The 26,190-nt window shown below is 47.7% G+C and overlaps 1 protein-coding gene and 1 long non-coding RNA gene across 5 annotated transcripts in view; one reads left to right on the top strand and one right to left on the bottom strand.

The window, feature by feature from the left end:
* Positions 1-11,557, top strand: part of LOC117244922 — a 28,257-nt gene extending 16,700 nt beyond the window's left edge. For 2 of the 3 annotated variants that reach the window (XR_004498894.1, XR_004498896.1), the window contains exons 3-4: positions 5,584-5,697; positions 11,111-11,557. This is a non-coding gene — a long non-coding RNA (uncharacterized LOC117244922). The remainder of the gene's footprint in view (positions 1-5,583; positions 5,698-11,110) is intronic. The other variant, XR_004498895.1, reaches the window with a different exon arrangement.
* A 1,520-nt stretch (positions 11,558-13,077) lies between these two features.
* IGDCC3 (immunoglobulin superfamily DCC subclass member 3) overlaps positions 13,078-26,190 on the bottom strand; it is a 95,808-nt gene continuing 82,695 nt past the window's right edge. Inside the window, exons 8-14 of one of the 2 annotated variants that reach the window (XM_015638868.2) lie at positions 21,086-21,333; positions 20,370-20,534; positions 15,483-15,671; positions 15,124-15,228; positions 14,000-14,138; positions 13,579-13,786; positions 13,078-13,495 (exon numbers count right to left, since the gene is read on the bottom strand). In XM_015638868.2, coding sequence (XP_015494354.1) covers positions 13,331-13,495; positions 13,579-13,786; positions 14,000-14,138; positions 15,124-15,228; positions 15,483-15,671; positions 20,370-20,534; positions 21,086-21,333 — 1,219 coding nt within the window. In that variant the 3' untranslated portion in view covers positions 13,078-13,330. Of the gene's footprint in view, positions 13,787-13,999; positions 14,139-15,123; positions 15,229-15,482; positions 15,672-20,369; positions 20,535-21,085; positions 21,334-26,190 lie in introns of both variants that reach the window. The other variant, XM_033517006.1, reaches the window with a different exon arrangement.

The raw sequence follows: 26,190 nt of genomic DNA on the forward strand, positions 1-26,190 counted from the left end.
TGGCTGTGAAAACTACCCTAGTTTTGCAGAAGGATTAGGAAAAGTTGTTTTTCTCTGTTAAAAAACCCCATGCAATGCAGAAGGCTTTATTGGCACTGGATAAGACAAAATTTATTAAGTTCTGTGCTTGTTTTTTTTTGGTGTGTCTGAAGCTTTTGAGTCTTAATGAAGTGTGTTCTCTCAAAAGAAGTTGAGAAGGAGGTGCTAAGGTGGACATTTATTATATGCTTAATTTATTTTTATTAGATGATGTTCTAGGAAATAATACCTTTTATCTCAATTGTATCCTTTGCAGAATCTTTGCATTTAGCTTTGGTGCTCTTTGACCACCCTTGGTGCATGGGCAGACTCTATCATGTCCCTATAGCTCCTCCCTAACCTTTTGGATAAACATGATGGATAAATACATGCTTCTGGCATGGCAGCATCCTGCTTTCCTTTCAAGGATGGAGGACTGAGGTCCAGGTCCCTCTGAGATGCCTGAGTCCACATGAGCAGGCTCCTCCTGCGGTAGGGTGATGTAAAAGGCAGAGCAAACCTCCCTGGGGGCACACCCTGTTCTGCTGCTCAGCTCAGCTCTGCAAGGTCTGGAATTAGACATCCCAACAGGAGGGGGAATGAGTCCAAGCAGAGAACCTCGGCCAAGCACTGGACCTACCTGAGACTTCCCAAATCCTGGTCACCGGAGAGCAGCCTTTGCTGCAGCTAAGGATGATGCTGCACATACAAATCAAAAAACAAACCAAGTGTGGGGGCACTTTCCCAGCTCTCTTTTCCCTGGCTGCCCTGGGGCGATGCTCGGTGCATCATTCACAGCCACCATCCCATCTGTGGACAGTAAATCCTGCGGCAGCAGTCAGGGCTGACCGTGTCTTCGTTCCCCCTTTGCCTCCGACAAAGCTGTATTGTTCTGGCGTGACCTGCTTTTAGGAGCCCCCTGAGGTCCAGCCGTATATCTGTCCTTGCCAGATCCTGCAGGGTGGCTGGGACCCCGGTGGGGTCAGCGAAAGGGTACGTCACGGCTGGACGGCAATTATCCTCTGGGCTGGGAAAAGCCAGGGCCGAGGCTGTGCCATGACCTGGGGTCTCTTAAAAAACCTTTGAAAGGTTCCAGGCTAGCGAAGGTTTGGTTGCTTTGCCTCAGTGCGTCCTCTGCATCCTCCCCCAGGCATCCTCTGCTAAAAGATTCCACTTGTTCTGCTTAACGGTTACTTTATGTGGACATCACGTAGCAAACACATCCCACTTTGCCCTGCTCTGGCACCCCTGGGCTGGAGGGAATGTCCTTTGACCCTTTCTTATGAAATCCTGCAGGACCAAAGTGCTGTGCTTCAAATCATTAGTTCCTTAGTTTTCCATTCTCTAGCTCTGAGCACAGTCTGCCTGGCAGAGCCGCTAAATGGGGTTAAACCCAAAAGTAAAGGCAAATTGTGAGTGTGCAAACTACTCAGCTTGTGTTAAACAGGAGACAGAAGCAGAGTCTGGATAGATGAACTAAAACCAGAACATTGGTATCCAGGACAGCTCAGAAGGGGAGGTGTCAATATCCCCCTGCCATGGACTGGAGACGAAGCAGCCGCTCTGGAGGGAAGCTCTGTGTGCCACCTCCCGATGCTCAGCATCACTTTATTTGTTTCATTTCCCCCAAGCAAAAGCAGCCCAGTTCCCTCTCTAGGTAAGCTCTGTGAGTCAGTGGCAGAGCTGGCCAGCCCCTTCCCATGGCTCCATTAGTCCATCAATCCACTAAAATAAAAAAACTATGGGCAGAAGATGTTAGTTTTGGGGGAAGGATACTGTCGCCCCGGGGAGATGGCAGTGTGTCCTGTATGCATTAATGAAACACTTTCTTTCCAGTTAGGACTTGAAGGATGCTCATTGAAAATCAGGCTGCCATGGAAACCAAAGGTGTTTAGTCTTTTGGGAATGCTGTTGGACAGAGGCAGGGAGAGGTGTGGGAGCGGGGAGAACAGTCTCTGAAGAAGAGGCGTTTTAGCAAAACCCTTAATCCGCCATCAATCCGTGCTTGTCTGTTGTTTGCAGCTTCTAATTGTGGCAGGGAAGGGTTTGTCCCTGTACTGGATGCTCTTCCTGGCTCCGGGCTTGCCCTCGGTGTGTCCCTGGATGGATGGGGCGTGTGAACCCTCCCGGCTGCAGGGACGGGGATTTGCTGTGGCAGCGGCTCAAGGTGCGAGCAGGATCTGCAGCCGCGGAGCCCCGAGCGCCCGAGCCGCTGTCGGCACCAGGTCCCGACAGGACACAGGAGGTCAGGGAACTTCGGCTGCTCAGGGACCCCGGTCCCCTCCCCCCTGCTCCCCCTCCCCTGCTCCTCGACATGAAACACAGGAAGGTGCAAGCATGGAGAAATAATGGAATTACTGCTCTGTCATGTACCATTTATTTTAATTAACGCAGAACGTCGGCGCTGTGACAGCAGTGTTAACGAAGGTTGGGAGATTACTGCGAAACAATGTCGTCTTCCTACACCTTGTCACTTCCCAGCTCTGTCCCCGGTCCAAACCCCGTCTTCTTCTTTCCCCTGTTCAATCCACTTTCCATCCTCCTTCTTGCTGGGAGCCCGTGGCCGCAGGCAGGAGCTGGGGGCTGCTCCCATTCCCCCTCGGCCCCACACAGCCCCTCGCCATCAGAAGTACCTATTAACGCATGTTTTAATTAGAATAATCAATGAGTTACATTGGGAAAAGGACGGGAACGGGTCCCTGTTGCACGCACAGAGCAGCTCTTCGTCGTGGCTTATTCAGCACCCTGAACTAATGCTGCTGGAGGTTCAGTCATTAAGGCTAATTAATTGCAAATATACCCAGTGCTTTCTGTTGGGCACCTTTGGATTAGGGGCTGCTCAGAGCAGCGGGGGCAAACCCGCAATGGCTCACCCTGGGCTTGAAGGCAAAATGCAAAGAAATAGATTAAAAGAGCTAACAGCCACCCTTCTTCCCATCAAATATTCCTGAGATCAGCACGTTCCTGCAGAAAACCTCAGCGCATTGGAAAATCCTCAGCGCTGAAGGCCGGGGCTGTCAGTGCCGGCTGCCTGAGGATCGATTCACCCGTGATTTGGATTTCTCCTTTCGCAGCAGTTAATGCTCTGCCAGTGTTTTGCCACCATATCCCACTCGGTAATTACAGTGACTGCACGGATCAATTAGCGCCGCTTAAAGCCATTAGCAGCCCAGCCCCTTCGCCCGGAGCTCATCGCCAGCAGCCCCGTGTGTGGGGAAGCCGTGGAGGGACCCATTTGCACAGTACTGCAGTGGGTAAACCCTCACTTCTTTCAAATTCAATTTTATTCCGGTTTTCCACTTCTTAACAATCTAGTGATGGCCTCAGCAGAGACGCTGGGACTCGCTGTCTGGCTGAGAATGTTTCATTTCTCTGGGATTTCCATGTTTCCATGGGACTGCCCAAAAGGTATCAATTCTGTTTTGTGATGTGGTTTGTTACCAGAAATTTGTCTTTGTTCAGTGCCAAATCCAAAGCCTCTGAAGGTCTCTTGAAGCATCCATTTGCAAGGGAATGGCAAAAACCTTTCCCAGTGCCTCGTCCAGGGGGATGAGGGAAACGGGGTGAGAAGCAGAGGAGGGATGAAAGCAAACACATTTTCTGAGGAGGGGAAGACAGATATTCTCTCTGTGCCTCAGTTTCTCTGTTAGAAATGCAAACTCTGCCTCTACAGCCCACATCACCTGCAGACTCAGCACCCCATAATCTTGGTTAAATGATTTATCAACTGCAGGAAAACCAGCAGCCAGCCAGCATCAGTGGGATGGCTCAGTTAAAGGATGGAGATGAAGCTCCAGGCTTTTCACAAACTCATCCCAATATATTAGTGAGCACAAACACCTCAAACACCAGGTTTCCATTTCTAATACAACCATTTCCACTCATTTTTTGTCTTGTCACCAGAAGTGAAAAACACCCAAATTTTTTTAAAAAATAGCTTTCCCACCAAGGCCTCTTCTAAAAACACAGGTTAAAAAAAGTCCTACCAGAAGCCATGGCTGTTAACCAAATCTTGTAACATTAACATTTCCCATGCAGAGACTTTTTCTCTCTTTTTCTTCTTTTGATGAAAGGCTTTTACTGGGTTTAATGCTGACATGTCCCATCCTGTGTGGCCTGGCTGTCCCTGGGCAGAGCTGCTGTCCCCAGCAGGGAGGATTTCTCTGCATTTAAAAAAAACAATAGTACAAAAAATATAATAATATAAAAAAATAGCTCCAAGGTGCTTTAATTTTTTTCTGATTCCTCATAATTTTATTATAAAACAAAAAAAATAAAGTGGGTGTAAACCCCATATTTTCAACAGGACTGAGGGACCCTGTGTTCTGGAGACCCCATTGGAAATACGCTGGTCCATGAGGCAGCTTGGTGGTCCCTGGGAGAAGCTGGGGGGGGCTGATTTCCCAGCCCCAAATCATAAATCATGCATATAAAAAGTCACTCAGGGCACTCTAGCCCAGCATGGGGCAACTGTAAATATTTTTGATCTAAGGGATTATTTTCTCTTTGGGCAGTGCCTTACTCTGTGTGTGACATCTCATTCCCAGATTGATGTTTTATAGGCACGTGGGCCCTTGTATCTGCTCATGGTTAGTCGATAATGCCAAAACATATGGGCTGTCGTGTACTTTTCCATGTATTCCTGTTACATAGGCTCCAAAAATAACTTGAGGGTTAAAAAATAAATAAATCTCGAGGATGGTATTGTTCGTGCTAGATAAAATCCTGTGAACAAAGCAATTGGCATCATTTCACTTGCAAATTGAGCAGCGAAGCAAAATACCATTTATGAAACTGTAATTTATTCTTGGAAAATCAAGCACTTACAATGTCGGCTTGTCGCAGGTTAAGTTACAGAATAGGGAAAAAATAGATTAATGATGAACGTGACAACATTTCAGGGGAAATCATCACAGTGAAAGCCTTTGAAAAGCCTGTTTTCTCCCTGCACAAATGGGATTTTTATTTTTTTTTCTCCCAAGAATATTAAACCAGGGATTGCTTTGGGTCTCAGTGGTGCCGGGTGCAGCCGAGCAGGCAGTGGCAAGGTCTGAGGAGGTCCTTGCACCCCCTTTACCCCCATCCTGCTGCATCCTGTGCTGGGGCGCCCTCACTGCTTTTGGAAGACAAAAAGCAAAGTCTGGCTCATTATTTTTTTCCTTGCCTGCAATTAGTCCAACCCTTAAAGACCCTGTTTCTTCAGATGTTCTTATAGTCACAGAATCACAGACTAGTTTGGGTTGGAAGGAACTTTAAAGACCATCCAGTTCAAACCCCCTGCTGTTGGCAGGGACACCTTCCACTAGACCAGGCTGCTCCAACCTGGCCTTGAGGACTTCCAGAGTTGGAATATTCTTATGTTTTGGTTCTGTACAACTAACACCAGTCAACGTGAACAAGCAGCTCTCCAGTGGGGACATCACCAGTGCCACCAGTGGGGCATCAAACCCCATGATCAATTCCTCCATATGATCTTCAGATGTTCCTTAACAAAGGTCTCCCAAGGTCTCTCCTTTGCCCTGGCTTTTATTCCTTGTCCTTCTTAACCCTTTTTCTTCTGGCCAGGAGACCATTCTCCACTGACAGACACCCCTTGAGAGCTGGCAGACACCATGGAGTTGTTGCAGTGGGGATGGGAAGAAAATGAATATAATCTGCACAAGAAGAGAGTTCATCAGAGTAAGTCCATAGGTGATGAGGAGGCATAGCCTTGTCTCCTGGCATGTGGGAGTTTCTAGACCAGTAGGAGACATGAATTGCAGCTGCACTCTGGATCTGCATCTTATATCTTTATTTAGGGAAATAAATAGTCCTAATCCCCACAATTTCTGCACCAGCATCTTTAAGGTCTCACTGTTAAGTCACAATCACTGCAATGACAAGGTATTTGGGGCAGGAATGAATATTTCCTGATTCTGGTCGAGGCATTGCTCATCCCCCGCAGCGCTCGCTGAAGGTGACGGTAAAACGGAGTTCACAACCCGAGGAGCGATTGCTGGCTGTAATAGTGTGTCATGTATTAAGGGAGCATGTTTGAAACCACGTTATATTATTAAAATTCATGGGAGTGATTTATAGGGGTTTTTAAAAACAGCAGCTTGCCAATATAAATTGGCTTAGGAAAGTCAACTGTAATCCACCCAGGTCCAAATAATGACATTTCCTCCAATACATCCAAAAAGCTGAAAAGCAGAAAATAATATCCAGGCTCCAGAGATAAGGCGAGCACCCAAGGGAAAAAGGACTCTGAAATATTCATGCAGCCGTAGATTGGATGGTGGAAATGGCCATTCCCAACGGCTGCGTTTAGGGACTGATGAATTTAGTTACTGTACCTTTATATTTATCGCTCAATAAACAAGACAAGCTCCTTTACGAGGCAGAGCAAGACTAATTTAGCTATTTTAGCACTAAGGAAATGGCTTTCTGGGCAAGGCGAGGGGGTTAGTAATTTTGTATGAAATTAGGAGACTTTTAATTTAGCCAAGGCAGTGAGCACTGGTGGGGTCTGAAGGTGCTGGGAATAACAGGGCTGGAGATAAGATTTGAGGATTAAATCCCCCTGGAACTGTGGGATTAGGGTGCTCACCCTGGGTTTTGGGGGACCCCACACTGAGAGAGAGCAGAGCCTTTCCAAACCACCTGCACCTGCTGATGAAGATGTTCCAGCTCTTGATTTTTAAGATGGTTTTTGGAGGCTTTAGGCCATTGCTGTAAAGGTTTTACAGCAGTCGTGCTGGAATCAAGCATGGCTCTGTAAAAGTGTCAGCAAACGAAGCGGTGATGCCCAAGTGGTATTAACGCCAAAATGACCTTTCCAATAGTTAGGACTTTATGGGATATTATAAATTCTCCCTGTGTCAGCAGGGTTATAACTAGGACATTAGCAGTAACATCTTCTCCAGTGAAATCTGAGGCAGGAACGTGGTGTTTGGAGCTGGAAACACCCAACTGAATTTTTTTTAGTGTTTCTGTAGCTGAGGAGTTGATTTGAGATGTTTCCAGCAGAAGTTTGAATGCACATGGTCAAAAGGAGATTGCTTCTATTAAAGACAAGTTTTGAGCACTCAAGTAGGGTTTTTTTGAGGGCTCTTAATATTTCCAACAGCCCAAAATCAAAGTGATTTAAACGTATTGCTTGGGGTTTTTTATTTCCTTAGTTTCTAAGACTTCAGATTAATATTGTCAGACCTTTTTTTTATTGCCATGAAGGCAGGGAAAGTCCTTTTTAATGAAAGCCACAAGCTCTATACAATACCTTGGCTCTGCAGCTGCTATCTGCAGTACCAGATTTCACTGAACTTACATGAAAATCCCCCAAGTGAGCCCGCTCTGATCTTTTTTTCACCTCTTGCATTGCCACTGGGAAATAAAATCAGTTTTTATGCTGGTATTTATTATGAAGTATATATTTAGACAATCCATGCTGCAATTTAGCAGTTCCAAGAGCTTCGGGGAGTTGTTTGAAGTGACTTTTCACTCACCTGCTTATTGAAACCCCTTTAGAATGTGCTGCTGGGCTCGATCTCACTCATTTATTCCCCACAGCCTCTACTTTGCCTGTCCTTTGGCACTGAGGGCTGCAACAGCAGCAGCACATGGGACAGTGGCAGGAGGGTGGCATATGGTTCACAGCCCATTTTGGGGCAAGGATACACCTTCGAATCCCAGAATGGTTTGGATTGGAAGGGACCTTAACAATCATTCTGTTCCCACCCCCTGCCATGGGCAGGGACACCTTCCACTATCCCAGAGTGCTCCAAGCCCCATCCAGGCTGGCCTTGGACACTTCAGGGATGGGGAAGCAGGAAAAGCAGCTGCAGCAATAGCTGAGCAAGAGCCAAGACCTCACCCAGCTCCCAAAGAGCCCCCACACTCCAGCCGGGCTCTGCTGATGGCTTGGCTGGAGTTTCATGAGCAAAGCATCAAAATAAAAACCCCTCAGCCCTTAAATGCTGAATTTTGGAAGCCAATCTTTGAGAGGAGCCAGATTCATCCTCATCCATTTGAAGTGGTATTGCCCAAATTGCCCTGAACAATCCCCACACCACAGCCCTGCATGTGAAAAGAAAATCCCCACACTGGCTCATTTATTCTAGTTTTATTTTTCTTGTACAAGTAGCCACAGGCTAAAATCTAAACAGAGCAAACTACAAAAACCTGGGTTTTATTTTATTATTATTTTTTTAATACAGAGCTAACAATCGTGGGATCAGTGGGATTTCAATATCAAGACAATTCAAAGTAAGAAAGGTAGAAAATAAACAGTAGAAAAGTGCTTTGCAATTTGGGTTTTTAGTATTACTCCTAACAGTTGATTCCCAAAAAGAACTGGAACAAAGGTTTCGCATTGGTTTTATTACGACTTTCTTACAAACATAAAGATATTGCAAGTTTGAATGATGGAAATAGAATCAAAGTACAAATCCCTCTTTGCTTTGTAAGTCAGACCCTGATCCAAAGCCCCATGAAATCAGGCTTGTCCCTGACTCTGGGCTTCACACCGGCCCTGTCCCCTCTTCCCACATGATGCCAAAGTCCAGGCTCTGCCCTTGGAGTAAACCTGGAGCCATTTCCCTGATTCCCAGTGTACCAGGGGGTTTCAGTGCCATGGCCCTGTGCCAGCAGCGCTTTCAGCTGGGGGTGCTGGTGCTTCACTCATCCTCATCTCCCCACCTGCAGCTTCAGCCCAGGCACCTTCCTTTTCCTTTCCCTTTTTTTAATTTGGCGGGTGAGGGGAATGAATGAGCCGGCATCAGGTTGCTCGATGGGATCTGTAACCTGCCTGCTCTGGCGTGCACAGGGAAGGATAGATTTCCTCACACTGTTTGCACAGATGAAGCGAGGAGCTCCCCCCATTTGTTTTCATAAGCTTTTAATTTCCTTTTTTTTAACCAATTTTCCCAGACCTAAGTGCTGTCAGAGGGGGCTCAGACACTGCACTGAGCCCCCCTGAAATGCCATGGGATGGTTATCCCAGAGGAGCACCCCCACAGGCAGCAAAACTCTTCCCTTCACTATCCAGAGGCAACAGCACTTCAGAGCTTCTCTCCTCTTTTATTGCCAACTTAAAACCTACAGTCCCTTGGTATAATTTTGGATGGAAGCTTTAAAATTCCCAAACTGGTCCAGCACTTAAATATATCAGCACCTTTACAAAACAAGGAAGAAGAAAGATAACGGTTGACAAATAAATACCTGAATCCAACAGTGTGTAAATACCCTGTCACAGCATAAAACTATTCCCTGTTCAACTAAAGATAATGTGGATACTGTCCCTGAGGAAGCAGCCATCTCTGGTTAAATTGAGATCTCCAAGAGTAGGTTGTGCCCATTATGGGTTTCCAAAAATTAAAAAATAAAAAAAAAAATTGAAAAAAAAAAAAAATCAGCTTTTGGATATTTATTCCTTCCTATAATTTCATCTCGCCACTGCCAGAAAATAAGAGGGTTTTTGGGATCAGCTGAGAAAAGGCAACGGGTTGAATTAGTGTAATTATTTGAAAAATACTATAGGATGAGATTCCTACCCCAAACATGGGCAGTTTCCAGCATTTTGCACTGGATCCAACACCAGCCCACCATCCAGTGGTTTTATCTCTGGGTAGAACTGATTCCTCCCATCAGGAAAATGTGGGGGGGGAAAAAAGGGAATAAGAAATCCGGCAAGCTGTTCCTTAAATGTTGTGGTGTGTAAAGGAGTGTGAAGAGAGTGCTGTCCTTGGCTGGCAGGCAGGCGCTAACGGTGAAAGGCCTGGGAACCACCCTGGGACTGTCTGGCTGCCTCAGCCTCTGGTCTGGGGCCATCAAATGATGCCTCAACCCCTTTCCTGTGGCACAGCCCACATCTGCAACACATGGAGACCTGCTGTCCCATATCCACCCAAATACAACGTGTCATCCAAGGACAACTTGTCTACTTGAGTACACTTGTGCCCCAAACACAGAATAAAATTCCATTGGTTTCTTTCAAAACCAGGGCAGCAGTTTGGATGAATGTACAGACTGTCCCACAGGCTGAAACCAAACACAAGCTCTTTTTAAATTCTTTTTTCCTTCTCATTTCACAGATTAAGGGCCAGATATACACTAGGTGACGTTTTCCCAAGTTTTGGGTTGGGACAGCTTTGCTTCCAGCCCCGTTCAAGCACTGCAGTACAGCTAGTGCTGCTGTTACGTGTTGCTTTTCCTGCAACAGAGTGGGGTTTTTTGCCCAGTTTGGTGGACTTAGATAATTTAGGGAAGACCATGGATTCTCGTGGATCTCCGGACTTCAGCCTCATCCCTTCAGGGATTGAGCTGCCACAACCATCTGTGTTAGGTCCCAATGGTACGAATTAACAAGAGCGGAAAAGAAACCCCCAAAAAACAGAAAAGCTAAACATCTAAAAAATAGTCTTTAAAGATTTACATCCATCTTCAACCATCTCAAACCAACACAGAATCTGCATTAGTTTAAGCCACCATGATTCTGCATAATTAAAAAACAACAAAAGAAAAAACTCTACTTGGACATACTATTGTATTTCAACTAGTCAAATGGCACAGCATTTCCCTTTAATAAAAGGAAGTAGTGACAAATACTTGTTACTATTACAATATCACAATAATATGATATTAAATTAATAGCATGTTCACAGCTCCAAGAAGTCTGAGCTGAACACTACTCTAGGTTCTGTGTTCACTTTGGCAACGGTACTTATTCAATGTGAACGGCGGCGTTACACACACAAAAAAACAATAAAAATAAAAACTAGGCTGGAGTGGGAGTGGGATGGCAGGAGAGGATCATGTTGTCTTTGATATGAGGTTATAACTTGAGCTGTTTGGTGTCTTCTCCTCCCTCCTGCCTTCCCCTAACCCCAGCATCCTCTGGCTCCTGCGATGGGGTGGGCTGTGCTATTGGTCTCACACAGTGGTGTCCCCCCACAGTCCCTTCCCAGGCTGTCTCCAGGTCCAGGATCACAGATGTGAGCAGGGATCGTCTGACAACCCACTTAGCCTCTTTGGTGGGGTGGGGAAAGGCTGTTTGGGGGTGTTAATGCCAAAATTTAACTCTTTGCATCTTTTCTGTTCTGCATCGTGTCTACAGGAGGAGGAATTTTAATGGAAGAGGGCTAGGAACACTGAGTCTCTACAGCTTCTTGCTCTTGAGGTTGGTGCCACTGCATCTGCTTGGGCCAAGTTGAATGAAGTGACATGGAAGGACAGAGTCCTGCTCCCAGGTAACCCTGCCCAACACCAGGACTCAGCTCAGGGAAGAGGCATTTGCTCAGCCTCCTGTATACTGTACTATTTACACAGCCATTGGTTGCATCCCATTGCCAGCTGGACAGGTGATGGGGGTGTTTTTGACACAAGGGACTCTCCCACTGGTACCATTTAAAAAAATACAATTAATACTTTTTTTAAACTCATTTCCTTTCCTGATTCCTTTCACTGTCCTTGCAAATACAGCAACATTTGATTTACAACCACGTACACAAAGAGATCAAACCTCCACATTTGCCTGGATTTAACCACCTCACACAGCAGGGAAAGGGCTGCCCACTGGCACCAGCTGGCACCTGGTGTCCCTGTCCCCTGTGTGTGCCCCCATCTCACCCACAGACAATGCCAGTCACACACTGACTCACAAGGCTGCACCACGCCAGGACAACCCAACCTCCACAGTGTCAGGTTGGTGGTTGATCTCTGGAGGGGGCAAACCCTCTCTTTGGTGTCAGCAGCTCCTCTGCCCACCCTGGGCACAGGGAAGGGGCAGTTCTGTCAGCCCCCAGCATCCTCCTTGCCTTGTCCCTCCCAGGGAACTGAGCCCTCTTTGGCTCCACTCATCCTTTGGACGTTCTCCTGTGGCTGGAAAGGCTCTGGAGGAGCTGGGGGCAGCTCAGTAGTGTCTCAAGGGGCTCTGGAAGTGCTCTATTGGGACCCTGCTCCTGACAGCAGGGTGGGATTTGGGACAAGACAGTGATGTCCAGGTTCCCACCTCCCAAGGGTGTTTTGCTGCTTATACCAGCACACGCCATAGATCATCCTGCTGGAAATCGGCCTTGGGGAGCAGCACACTCACAGGGCAGAAGGGTGCCCTGGCCTGAGCACTGGCATCTGAGCACCCCAACCCTTCAAACCCAGGATGGACCAGTGCCCAAGTCAGCCCTAGAAAGACAGTGGTGCCAGGGAGCCACAGGGCACTGCTTGTCTGTGACAGCCCCAACAATTTAAAGTAAAAAACCACAACACGAATCTCCACCACACAAAATCACACCGGAGCCCCCAGAAGTAAAGCTCATAACACCAGTGAAGCACCGTGCTTCATGTGGGGCTGGGTGGGAGAGGCAGGAATTGGGGGAGAGGGGAGGACACACACACACACACACACTCACACACACATACACACTCACACACAAGTTTCTCTCACGCTTGAGGTAGAACATTGCTTTCAAAGGTTTGGAAGTGCTTTACATGGGAACGACGACAAGGAAGCCACCGAGGTGGCAGGTACAGAGCGTGATTGCTGAGGTAGGACCATGCTTGTACTGACCAAGTGCTATGCTACTTGTTTGTTTGAACATGAAGGAAGACGCAGGTATTTCTGCTTCCCAGAAGACATTCATTCCGGTTGAGGTAGGTTCTGAGTTCACTCGGGTTGTCTGTCCAAGTCTTTCAGTAGCCCTCAGGCATCCTTTGACACACACACACTTTTTTTTTTCTCTTTTTTTTTTCATATTATTTAGAGTCAATCAGCAAAAAAAGTATCCTGAGAAATAGCGAAAGTGTACAAAATCATCAAATCCACGGAGAGACAGCCTTCCTGGGTCTCGATTTTTGGAGTCAAGTTAGAAGGATTTTTCCAAATCCAGTCTTCTGGAAATAAAAATAGATCCAAAAAGTAGTCCTAAAGCTGCTGATCAGGAAAAAGTCTGGGATGCCAAGAGAAGGGGGCTCCACCATATCCCCAGTCTGTCAGAGACTGGTGAGTTTGCCAAACTCTGCCAAGGAGTCTGTTACATAGCAGCTGTGGGGAAAATCCATCATGACCAGTCTCCAGAGAGCCGTCATCAGAAGAAACAACATTGAGAGGCTCGAGAGAGGTCAGAAAGATAAACTTCACAGAGTTTCCAAAAGGCTGTATACATACATATATATATATATATATATTTATATATATATATAAAAATAAAGCAAAACAAAAAAATAACAATCAGACCATAGAAATCTTCAATTGACCTGAGATTGACAACTCGTAAAGACATCACCAGCTGCGGGTTTGGTTTCTGGTAACTCCTACAAGAGGCTTCGAGTCTTGGCAGTTTTATCCTTCATTGGCAGGACCGTGGTCAGGAGCCAGAGCAGCAGGACTGCTGCCATGGGGGTTTTCTGGGAGGGGGTCTGGCTGCTCTTCAATGATGCTGAACTCATCCAGAGGGAGTGTGGAGATCTGGGTTTCATCGTGGGGGGCTGACAGGCTGTGAGCCGACTGGAGAGAGAGAATAGGACAATGCAGTGACAGTGACAGCTCCCCATGCACAGCCAGATGTTCTCCCATTCTGCTGGACTTACCATTATTCCCTTCTCCTGCTGCTCCTGGGATGGGGATGCTGGGAATAACCTCTCCAGCTCGTTCATATCCAGCTGCTTTCCATTCAAGTCCCGGTCGTCCCTGTCCCTGCGAGTGGCCCCATTCAGGACAAGGCCTGTGGCACTCCGCTGGCTCCGGGGAATCTGAGGGGTTGACAGCTGCTCCTGCACATTTTTGCACATCAGCAGTCTGAAAAATAAAGAGATGAAGCCTGAGAGTGAGAAAGGTGGTTCATCCTCCTTCCCTCAAGCTACCATCTGCCTTATCCCTGTGCTACATTGCTTCATCCTTTAATCCATCCTATAAAGTCAAACATTGCACTGGGGATGTGAGACTCAGGTGGGCACATCCACAGTATGAGAAACCATGACCCCTTGTGAGCAGTGGCATGAGCATCCTTACCTTCCTCGGTACCCAAACATAAGGAACAGGATGCAGAATATGATGCACGTGACACCAATGTGGATCCCGATGATGATGCCGGTCGTGGAGGTTTTATTGTTCTGCTCGTCCTTCATGCAGTCACAGGGAGGATTCAGCACTGCCAGGGAAAGGAGGAGAGGTCAGTGGTGCCACTCTTCTACTCCTCCTCCAGCTTTTGGGGAGCCCAGAGCCAAAGTCAGAGCCTTGGGCAGTGCTGGGAGCTGTGTATGGGAAGAAGAGAACCACATGGGACGCAGGGCTTCACTGTCTGCCCATGCACCTCCCTTGCTCCCAGCACTCCAGCAAGCACAGGACTGGAATATCTGTAGTGAGCCAGCCCTATTACCTGGCTACTGTGATTAGACACAATTAATGAAAAAAAAAAAAAACCTGATGTTAATTTTTGGAATACCCCATGCTGAAGTGGGAGGTAAGAGGCAGCCACCACACCAGAGCAGGCTGAAACCTGATGGAGTAGACAGATGCCGGTGAGATTAGTATTTACTCCAGCATAGACAGAAGAGTAATAACTATCTCTTGAAGGTATTCCCACTGGAGGCTTAAAAGGCTTCCAAGAGCAGCAGGATGTTTTTTACACATAGATGAATATGAAAGGTGTGATCAGTTAAGAGATTCCCTCTAGAGGTTTCTCCTTTGCTGCCACTTAATACAGGGCTCACGCTCTGCAGCCATTTCCCTTTCCAAAGCCACACATCCTCCCTTTTCACCAGTGAAGGTCAAAATATCCAGGAGAGCTCCAGGAGAGCAGAGATGCTCAGTGCACTACGTCTCACCTGAGGATGGCAGCTGGTACCTTATGCATGGGGGGTTGTTCATGTTCATAGCCTCACTTCTGTCTCAAGCTTAGGGGGCAAACCTGGCATGTGCAAAACATTTGGTTTGTCTTCTCCCCATTGGTAAAAAAGCCATCCAGGTGCTCCCAGCCCTGCAGAGTTTTGCCTCAGCATTATTTGTGATGCTGAAAATAAATGAGTGGCTGAAGATGAGATGAGAGTAATGGAGCACACAGGATGTGTTTGGCCTCACCACCTTCCTGCAGAGCTGTTTCCCAAGTCAGCACCAAGACCCAGGTGCCATCTCACCTGTCCTCTCCACAGTTTCCCTCAGGGACACGAAGCGGACAGTGGAGTTTCCATCCCCGTGCTGGTTGTAGGCGAGGAGCTTGACTTCGTACACCACAGACGCGTCTGCCCCAGGGGACACAAGAGGGACAGTTCAGGTGTAACTATGAGCCTCATCTCCCCAGTGATGCTTATTTGGGAAAAGAACATCTTACCAAATATACACAAGGTACTGCAAACAAGTACCTGTTGCTGGGAATGCACCCACAAAACCTGGGTGAGAGATGCAGCATTTAGGGGTTGGCCTACACATTGGAGCTCTCTCCTGCTAATCACAACTGGGGGTGAGGGGACATGGATCAGGGTGTCACCATACTCACCCAGGTGGGTAATGTTGTAGGCTGTGACGTTGCTGGCCAGGAGCACTGGACCTGTGTACTGGGAGAGGTGGACTTTGCGGTAATACAGCTTGAAGCCTTCGTGCTGGCCCAGTTTGATGGAAGGCTCCCACGTTGCCTGCACGGTGGTGCTGTTAATGACTTTAATAAAGAGGGATGGCATGGCTGGGACTGAAACAGAGAGAGAAAGACAGTGTGTTGCATGTACTTTTGCAGTCTGCATGATGAGAAATGCCCCAGCAGCCTTTCCCTGCAGTCACTGCACCAAGGAATGTGCCAAATGAGACTGAGAAAAATCTGAGCAGACCAGAATCTGGTTTAACAGCTTTGAACTTCTTCAGGAGTTTGCAAGGGTTCCCTCTGCTCAGATCAGCAAGCCGAAGCTACTTTTGGCTGCAATATGATGCTCAGTCTGGCCGGGTCAGGGTAGGAATGCAGCAACTTTGGCAATGTGTTCTCAAATTCCAATTCTTTGCCCTCACCCTGAGGCACAGACCTTTCAGTGTGATTAATCCCCCTGGGAGGAAGGAACCAGAAGGGATGGAGCTGGAGACATCCATCTTAGAAGTGTGCTAGGTACCAGTACTAGCTTGCAGGGGGCTTGCTCTCCTCAGCAGCTTTAGGAGGGAGGTTTGTGACTGTGCTGGGGACTCAGGAGAGAACCAGAGCATCTTCATCGACAGCCCTAAACAGCTGAACAGCCCAAGATCTCTGCACAGCCCTGGCTGACATGTTTTGGGAGGCAGGCACTTACCTGGCCTGAGGGGTACACAGGGGATTAGCTGGGGAGATGTCCCTGCTGCTGACTCAAAGTCCATCAGGAAGGAACATGCTCCAGTCAATGCCCCAAAACCCTGCCCTTATTCTCGGGGTGTGCTGCAGAGGGGGTCAGACCATTCCCTCTCCAGGTCCCTAAAAAGCTGCCTGGCTCCATCCTGCCCCAGTGGTCTGGCTTGAGAGGCAAAGACCTGCAAGTTAAAGCCAATTTTTTGGAGATACCTGGGTTTTCCAAAGCTGACTGCCCCAAGCCCAGCCTCATGCCCTGGAAAGCATTGGGGCACACAGCCCATGTTTCTGCCTCCCTCCCTTTCTCCTACACTGACCACACCAATACCAGATCTGTCTCAGCAGGACATTTCACTGATGATTTTTTTCTCATTTCCACAAAACACCCCCAGGCTAAACTCTTCCATCAGTTCCCCAACCTTTGGAACCATCCAGAAGGTGCAAATCATGAGGCACTGCAGACTCTTGCCCTGCCCAGGGCTCTGCTCCAGCACCAGTACCAGGAGGGAGAAGAGTTTTTGGGCACCAGGCACCAAGTTCAGCTCACCCCACAGCAAGATCACCCAGCAGAACAGCTCTACTTCTCCAGCAGCCTCTAGGCTTTAAGAGAGAGCTATTTTTCCAATCCCACATGATTACAAACTCAGCAGTTCCCACATATAAGGCTTGCTGGGCTTGCACTGGACCAAAGCTGCTTTCTGTCTTGTTTCTCCCCAAAGGGTCTCCAAGGATGAGCAGTGCAAACCTGGCCTTTGGCAGAGAGTTCAGCACAACCATTAGTGAACGATGGGGAAAAGCAGATGAAACGTGGCCATGTCAGTCTAAGACTGATGAGGGCTAAAAAGGGCATTTCCTCAATTTAACAGTAAAACTGCACAGCACAAGCATTTGCCTTTTCCTGGGTACTGAGAGCTCAAGCTTTCCCACAAGGAGATTTAGGGTAAGGGAGGATGGATGCCTCCCCAGCTGAGCAGGAGGGTCTGGGCAATCCTGTCTCTTCCCAAAGTGATGCCCTCCTTCAGGCTGCATGGGCTTTGCTTGATGTCCTCTGAATAAGCCCATGGAGAGGAACAAGTCCCTGTTGACTGCCATGTCTCCACGTGGATTCAGGAGGAAAGACCCAGTGTTCTGGGTCACATTAATGAGTTCTCATCCTTCCCAAGAAAAAAAACGGGCTGAAGTATTCCTCTTTGATAGGATTTATTCTGATGTGGATTTCATCGCTGGGAAGGCTGAACTTAACAGTTCCTGGGTGCAAAACACAGAGTAAATTCTGTTTATATCAGAATGTGCCATTCTTCCCAAGGCTGTGTATTTCTGCAATCCAATTAAGTACTCCTTTTTTCTTATTCTCCCAATTCCCTCCAGGGCAAAATCCCCACTCTGAGAAGTTGGACCCTTGCTTAAAGCATCACTTTTCCAGCCACAGGTGAAAACACCACAGAGAGGGAAATTACCACATTATCCCATGACAAAGAAACACTGATGTGGGCCATCCTGATTGTGAAGAGTTGGCTTTATTTTATGGTTGCAGAGCCTTACATTTAATAAAAACCACAAGAATATCTCTCCTTCAAAATATGGAATATACGGTATTTATTCAAACTTTGAGTATATATATATATATTTATATGTATAGTACCGATTATAGGTATATGCACTTGCAGAATGCATGTGCTGTTTATAATGTGATTACACAAATAAGTGTATACAATGGAATATATCTGTCTGTGTGTAAATATATATATATACACACACCAGCAGATAGGTGCTTCACAGAAGTATATATTAGACATAATATGGAGCTAATATAAGTGAGGCATCTCCCTCATGCTAAGGGCTGGGATACTTGTTTTCCTCTTCTGTGCTGTTTGGAATTTTCCCCAGGTCATTTCAACTTTCTTCTTGAAGGCGTCTTTAGCCGAAGATGACTAAAGGAACAGTCTTCATCCTAGAGAAATGTCAAAAAGTCCTGGAGAAAACCCTAAAAAGCATTAAAAAACAAGAACAAGGAGTGTGTGCTGCTTAATGAAGCAGAGAGCGTTTGAGATTTAAAATACCACGGCATTTGTGAAATGGCGTAAAGGAGAATGACAGGGAGGAGGCAGGAGGGCCTTCCCAGAGAGTGAGGTTTATGGAGGAGGACAAGGTTCACTCAAGTCCCTTCTCTACAGAGTCTTCCCTTCTACTTTCCATCCAAAATCAGCACAAAGGAAGGAGCACCGTGTCTCTAGAAAGCGTCAGAGGCTTCAGCCAAGTGCACGTATTGCCAAGCGTATTGCCGGCCCTGAGAAGCTGATGGCCCTGAGCCAAAAGCAAGCCTGCTCCTCTGTTTTCTGAGGAGTATTTCATATTCCTGCTCCAAACAATACCAACATAACATGGTCACTCCAACCAGCTGGCAGCATCTCTTGCTGCCCTGGTTCCCCTGAGCTGTCCCTGGCTGCTGGATATGGCACCTTGGAAAACCCATTCTTTTCTGAGGCTGTTAGCACAGATCCAGGGGCTCCTCGAGCTCAGGGGGGATGCAGCTCTCCTGTGCATGTTGGGAGGGCACAGGGTGAAACAGCTTGACCATGAGAAGAGGTAGATCTGCAGTGAAACCTGAATTTGGTGACAAAAGCCACTGGGCCCAGCTCTCTCCTCTATGAGCAGAAGGCAACAGGCACCCGAGTGAAGCAAAGCAAACAAATGAAGCCAGAACTGAGGCTTTTAAATATCTTTTTACCTTCCTACAAGGCAAACACAGGCTGGGGTTGAGTGATCTGAACCATGCCAGCTTGTCCATCCAGGACAGGGAGCTAATTCCTGAAGCTTCATTACACAGGACAAGCTTTTTTTAAAAGCTAGCAGGACAGAGATACCTTAAAACTTCAGAGAGCCAGGAAATTTATGATCCCATTACCAGATTCCTAACTATTCCTGTCATCATTGAAGGTAATAATGACAAAAAGTCCTCTCTCACTTGACCTGGACTTCTGCAGAGTCACCAAGCTCTATAGAGCATGGCTGGCTTGTAGCTCCTGGGGCTGAACTCAGAGCATCGGGTCAAGGAGTTTCAAGCTTTGCCTTAGCCCATCCTTCTGCCTCTAAATTGGAAGAAAAAACAAACTCCAAGGGTGACTGATTCCCTGCAGAGTACCAAGGAAAATAAACTTGCAGAGCAACAACCCAGCAGGCGAGGATTTACTGGTGTTTTTGCTTAAATTCTGTAATAAATATCTGCAAGGGCTGAGAACAGAATGAGAACTGGATCCCCCACCTGGAAGTCAGCACACTTCCATTTCATCCTAAATAACATCCTCACACCCAAGGCCCTCTCAGCTGGAAATTCATAATTACTGAATGTTCATGAGAATGATTCCTAAGAAATTAGTCTCCATATCTGAGACAACCAAGGTTTCAGAAATAGATGAGTCTCTAGGAAAACATTATTCCAGTTCTGACTGACATATCAGTGGGGCTGTGGTTTCTACCTGGTACTTGTGTGCAGGGGTCCTGTATTAAAACACCCACTGTCTTACTGGGGAAGCTACCTGGTGGCCAAGTCAGGGAAAAAAAGCCTTAGAGATCACCCTAACTTCCCACTAAAACAGAAAGCTGCTCCAGGGCAGGGATTTGTAGGTCAGGACAGCTCAGCCCTAGTGTGATTTGTCCTGGATAGAGCAGAAAATAATAAAATCTTTAAAAGTCAGGCACTTATCAAGTAAGAGCTGTGAGTACCAGAGCTGCTGGAAGATGATGAGATGCTGCTTGAGCAGGAAGTCTGCATTTAGCAAGGAGTTTAGGAACAGCCCAGAGCAGCTGCAATGCACGAGGCCAGGCAAGTTTGCACTCACCCCCTGCTACATCATCAGCTGGGAGAGGCGATGATGCTGTGTTTAATCAGTCAACCCCCCTGCAACGATACAAGTGAGTTTTTTTACACAATATCCCAGAGCAGGAGGAGCAGCAGGAACAAGGAGCAGCAGCACCACAGGCTACAGTGCTGCAGCACTGCGGGGCGGTGTCGGGGTGAGCGGCGCGGCTGCTACGCACAGCGGGCGTCAGCATCTGAGGGTTCCTGTGCAAAGTGTTCCTTACCTTCCCCCAGCGTGCTCACCACCGTGACTTCTGAGGCCTTACTGGCACCCCGGGAGGTGTAAGCCTTTATATAAAAGCTGTAGCTGGTTGAGGGCTCCAGATCAGTCACTAGCTGCTGGAAGGTGCTCTTGCTAACAGCCTCCTGGTACTCCATCTCTACGGGATCTGAAATGCAAAGGGACAGAGAACTGAGCGATTCTTCTTTGCAAGAGGTAAAGAGAATAAATAGATGTTGCAAGCAGTAATTTTGGTCCCTGGGGTGGATATGTACCTGCCCACACACATTTCTGCTTACATTTCAAGGCCGTTGAAATTGGTAATGTAGCGACAGGGCTCTGAGCAACCTGGTCTAGTGGAAGATGTTCCTGCCTGTGGCAGAGGTTAGAACTGGATGATCCTTAAGGCCTCTTCCAACCCAAACCATTCTATGATTCTCCGATTCTGTGATTTCTGCATGCTTTGCCAGAGAGCTACATGGGCAGCAAGATTTGACTATGTGGCTTTATCCACCCCACCCTAAATATACCTATAATGGTATATTCAGTATTTGCAGGTATTTACAACCTCATCTCTGCACCTTCAGAAACTGGGAGGTGACAGAAAACACTGATGGCAGCATGGACCACTACAGTGCAGGCCTGGTTTTACCTAGTGGGCCGTGTTGCTAAATTACAGGAAGGCTGGGGGGGCTCTGGGCAGTGGGTGTAGCACCATACCTGCAGCTTTCCGGATGTGCAGCACGTAGCCGATGATCTCCTTGGTGTTCTGCAGGGGCTTTTCCCAGGACACCTGGATGGTGGTTGCAGAGACAGTCTCTGCCCTCACGCCCTGAGGAGGGCTGGGCAGCCCATCAGCCCACAGCACGGTGAGGCGGGCGCTGGCCTGCGTAGAGCCCGCGCTGTTCTCAGCCAGGCACTGGTAGATGGCTTCATCCGCCTGGTTGATCCCATAGATGGAGAGAGTGCTGTGTGGGGACATGAGAGGGACAAGCATCACATTGACTGCCATGGTCCCTGGGCTGGCTCCCATGGCAGGGCATCCCACGGCCTCTGTTTCCACAGAAAGCTTTTCAGGAAACTGTGGGCTTTTGGAGAAGGAAAAGTCCAGGAGGTGGATGCGTCATTCCCTGGAACCTGTGACTGGGTTGATTTACCTGTCTCAACCTGCAGATTCTGTGGTTCAAGTACAGCCAGATGTGGACACAAAGTGGGACAGGGACCAGCAGGATCTAAAGGTGTGGATTCAGAAGATCCCAGCCACACCACAGAGCCAGCTCTGTGGCAAGTGCATCCACACACCCGAAACAGCTTTAACTGGCTTAGCTCCAGTACACACCAGTGAGACCCATCCAGGCACCGCACATGGTTGCTAAGCCAAGTCTAATCAAACACAGCCAGAAAGCCCTCTGGTGATGCTCTAATTGCATTATAGCACATTAGAGCTGTCTTAGGGTAACAGTGGGATTAGCTGATTTATCCAGCAGGGTTATAGCCTCAGCTCCCACTTCTGCACTTCCAGAAACACCATCGCCATGAGCCAAAAGCCAAAGCTTATGAGCAAGTCACAGGTTTTGTCTGCAGAACCTCTGAGTGGAGTTCTGATGCTAGTGCATCAAAGCTTGTTGCCTTCCAAGGAAACAACCAGAACAGTTCTTACAGCCTGCTCTTGTGGGCTTCCATATCAGGTTTAGATGCTGTTTTCACCATCCTAGAAAGGACAGGCACTGGCTACCCAGGAAAACATCCCTAAAGCAGGAGAAATCCAGCCATGTACCAGCCTCCCAGATGAGCATATTCCTGAGCATGGTGCCCATCTCTGCACTGGGATAACCTGAGTCCTTGTACATGTGGCCACATGAACTGGAGGCCCTTTCTGCACTGCAGGACCCTCCAGCAATGGCTGTGGACAACTGGAGCAAGTTCAGGGCTAGCTCAAAGGCTGCACCACCCAATATCTTTAAAACAACACCAGCAAATACTGACTCAGAAATAATTGTGTGCCACATTAGCTCTGTCTTGCTATTTGAATGTGCAAAACAGCTTTTCTTAATAACATCTGCTTACAAACAGGGATCCATCAAAGTCAAGCCAGGAACAACATAATTCAATGTGAATCCATCAGACACAAGGCCTCCTAAATAAATAAATTAATTCATAAATACTAAGTGTATTTCCCTTCTCAGGCAATGACTTCTAAGGTGGTCACTGTCACCACTGGGTACAGCTCTGAGCTGGAGCTGGAAAGGCAGATTTGACACTGGAGATGTTTTTTACCCAACTCTGAGGCAGCAGCTCAGGTTATGGTAAAATCTGCCTACAATGCCTTTGGTCCTGGGAGGGTGTTCTCACACACAGGACATCCTTGGGAAAACTTCAGAAGCTCACATGAGCTTTTTCTTAACTTTTCTGTAAGAAATGACGCAAACCTAACTAAATTCACATCCACTACTTGCTTTTAAGGAGAAATCACTTACTTTCTTCTCCTGCAGTAAATTCTAGGTGAATCTGGAACTTGACTGCACATGAGTAAATCCCAAGCGTCCCTGCTGATGCAGGGGGCACTTCAAGGCTTTTTGGGAATCACAATCAAAGCTGCCTTTTATGTAAATGAAAAATTGAACATTGGAAGTAGAAATGAAAAATAACCTGCCACTGCCTGCCTGTGTGTCAGAACAAATGCTTCTTCTAATTGCAGCAAAATATTGGCCTTCCTGTATTAAAATTTATTATTGCTGTTGATTTAACATTCCTATTTCTGCCTTGCAAATTATCGGGGGCCATGGTGAGTGAGCAAATGTTTAACAGTCATCTATTTATGTCCTGTGCCTTTGTTTCCTTGGAAACATTGTAAATGGAATATCAAATGTGATGGTTTCAGCTGATATGGTGATTTTCAAGAATCAGCCCTAAGCTCCTCTCATAGCCACGGGCTCAATGTATCTGATTAAATGGAAGGAGAAAGGCAGAGCTGGGAGAGGGCGTGGGGAGGAAGGACCCAATGTGTGGCTCAGCTGTGTCAACAAGGGCTGACTCCTGCGAGGACAGATGGCAGAAGGCAGGATTACGCCATCCGAGAGCTGCACTCCCAGCCCTGCACAAAGCAGATGTGTGGAAGGAGCAGCAGCACTTCCTTCTGTCCCGTCAATGCAGGGATTATTTCCATGTGGCTGCTGTGCATCTGGGCACCCAGAGCAGCCAGGCTGGGCTGGCACATGGGTCAAGAGCAGCCTTAAGCTTCCCAAGCACAAAGCAGATCTGGAGCAAGGAGTATTTAGGCTCTGCCACCTCCAGGTGCATTTACTTGCTTTGCTTAAAGAAAAGATGTGGCGGAAAGAGGACGGGAGCTAGGCTGAAAAACACTGCAAGGAGCCTGATGGCAGTGCTGTGATTCTGGAGCCAAAGACTTCTCTCTCCTGGGAGGATTTGGGAGTGAGCAAAGCTCCTCATGTGGAACACAGATGATGTGCAGAATGCCAGTGGTCCTGGAAGGATGGCACTTGGCCACTGGAGCTGAGTGGAGTCTCTGTCACGCACAGTCAAGTCAAAAGAAATAGAGTATTTTCTACAAAGTTGACATGAAACGTAGCTGTAAAGTTGCTTCAAGTTTCAGAAAGTTCATTTTCATTGAGATTTCCTTGGCTGTGTTTGGATGTGCTGTGCAATAAGAGCCTTGGCCATCCGCTACCTGGAGCCAATGTTACCTAGAATGATATACAGGCAATGGGACACTAGAACAGCTGGATTTCTGGCTACGAGAGCATGGAGAAGCTGGTGAACAGAATGCCCAGCATCTAAACACCAGCTCCATGAGAATCACTTCCCAGCATGTGGAGGATGTGCTGCAGCAGGGCCAGTGTTCAGTCCCAGGTTTTGCTGCTTTTTGTCTTTTTTTTTTTTTTTTTTTTTAAGAAAGCTCAAACAAAAGGAAAATCGGTAGTTGCCGTGTGAGAAGGCACAGAGCATCTCTGTGCATCAACCATCTGAAATATGCAGTGTCCTTTTATTTCTTCCCGTCAACACGAAAAAAATCTGTCACTTTGGGACATCTGCTGCTGGAAAACTTTCCCGCGAGCGCCAGACTGGCAGCGCCGCAAGCACGTCAGACGAGGCGAGATGCCAGAAGGCTTTCTGCTGGTCACCAGAGCCGCTCGGCGAGCCGAGGGCTCCTTCACATCTCCACACAATGCCCTGACAGGCATTGATGGAAGTGGGGAGAGGAGCCGCTGCAGATTCACACCCGGCTGAGCTGAAACGAGAGGCCTCGGCTGCTCCAAAGCCGCAGTATTCCCAAGCTGTCTTCCCAGTTCATAGGCAATCAGGATGACTGATCTGGCTCGGGTCAGAGGTCCAGGCCGGTGACCGGAGATCGGCTTTCCAAAGGCTCCTCTGAAAAAGTCTGCAAACTGAAGGAAGCCTCTTCATCGATTCAGCAGCACAAAGAAGAGGGGCCCATCTGGGAGGGCATCAGCCTGCGCGCGCACAGGCGCACAAAGGAGGGAGTGTGATGAAATGAATGCAGAGAGCAGGCTGTGGCTAGCAGGGACGGCATTCTGAGTGCCAGCAGATACAGAAAGCCACCAGTGCCACATTCAGATGCCCCATCCCTGCTCTGGCTCTGTTTGTTGTGGCCTGTGTTGTGCTGTGCTGCACTGAATGATCTGTTCCTGGGCTGCTGGCCTGTGCTGTGCTGGGAAGGAGCCTTTGTTCCCCAGCTTTGCAGAAATGCCCTGTATTCTGAAGGTTGCCTCATACAGGCTGAAATTAAGGGGCAAAGCTTGAGAAGTGACACTCAGCAACCAAGAGGGACACTGCATATCATTCCCAGCCCTCTATATGCATATTCTTACACATACAGAAATTAAATATCGTGCAGTGTCCTGGGTGAAATTGGGTTGGGTGATGCAGAAGGACTGGTTTCTATTTTGCAGGTACTGCAGCCCACTGGCCAGGATCCCAGCCCAATCTTATGATTTCAGACTCATCCAAGAGCAGCTTCTGAAAGGATGTTGCTGGTCCCAGCCACTCAGTCTGTTTTTATGAGCCACAGAGCATAATCACAGACTTAACTGAATCCTGTCCCAGGAAGCAGAGCACCATGGGGAAGCACAAAACATCTCAGCAAAAGTACTGGCAGAACCTGTATTAGTAGGACTGCAAATGCAGACACCTGGGAGAGCTCTCTGCTGCTAAATGGAAAGTCCCTCAAACCTTTTCCCAAGCAAGCAGCACAGATACTGGAGAAGAAAAAGACCCAGCCTAATTTAGGGGAGACTAATTTTAGTCTGCACCACCATGGGCTCAGTCCTGCCTCAAAGCCTCCTGTGTAAGGACCATTCTCTGCTGATGGATTTTGCTGTGTGCAACAGTTGGAAAGAACACTTAAAACTCCTGACTTAATGCACTTCAAGAGCAGCTCAGTGGAGCAGCACACAGAGAAATTACACAGGCAACTTGGTAGCAAAATAATTGCAGCCACATGAAAAGGAGAGACTGATGCTTGTTGCTGTTGGCTGATCCAGGGCTGCTGCAGGTCCTGTTTGTGGGATATGGCTGTGTGATCCCAGCACAGGATCCCTGCTTGATGCAGGGATCATGCTGATTCCCCACTGCTTAGAGAGCTTTGTGCACTCGTGCAGAGATCCTCCTTGCAAAGGCCATTTCCATGTGTCTTCCAAAGTCAAACCCATAAATTATGCTTAAATCAGGAGCAGCGGGTTCACATCGCCATCCCCCACGTACTTATTTGTCATGCTTCTGGGAACTGAAATATGATTTGCAATAGAGCACCCTTCCCTCAATCACAACTGTCTTCAAACACATGG

Source organism: Parus major, chromosome 10 (assembly GCF_001522545.3).
Source record: "Parus major isolate Abel chromosome 10, Parus_major1.1, whole genome shotgun sequence".
Taxonomy (NCBI): Eukaryota; Metazoa; Chordata; class Aves; order Passeriformes; family Paridae; genus Parus; species Parus major.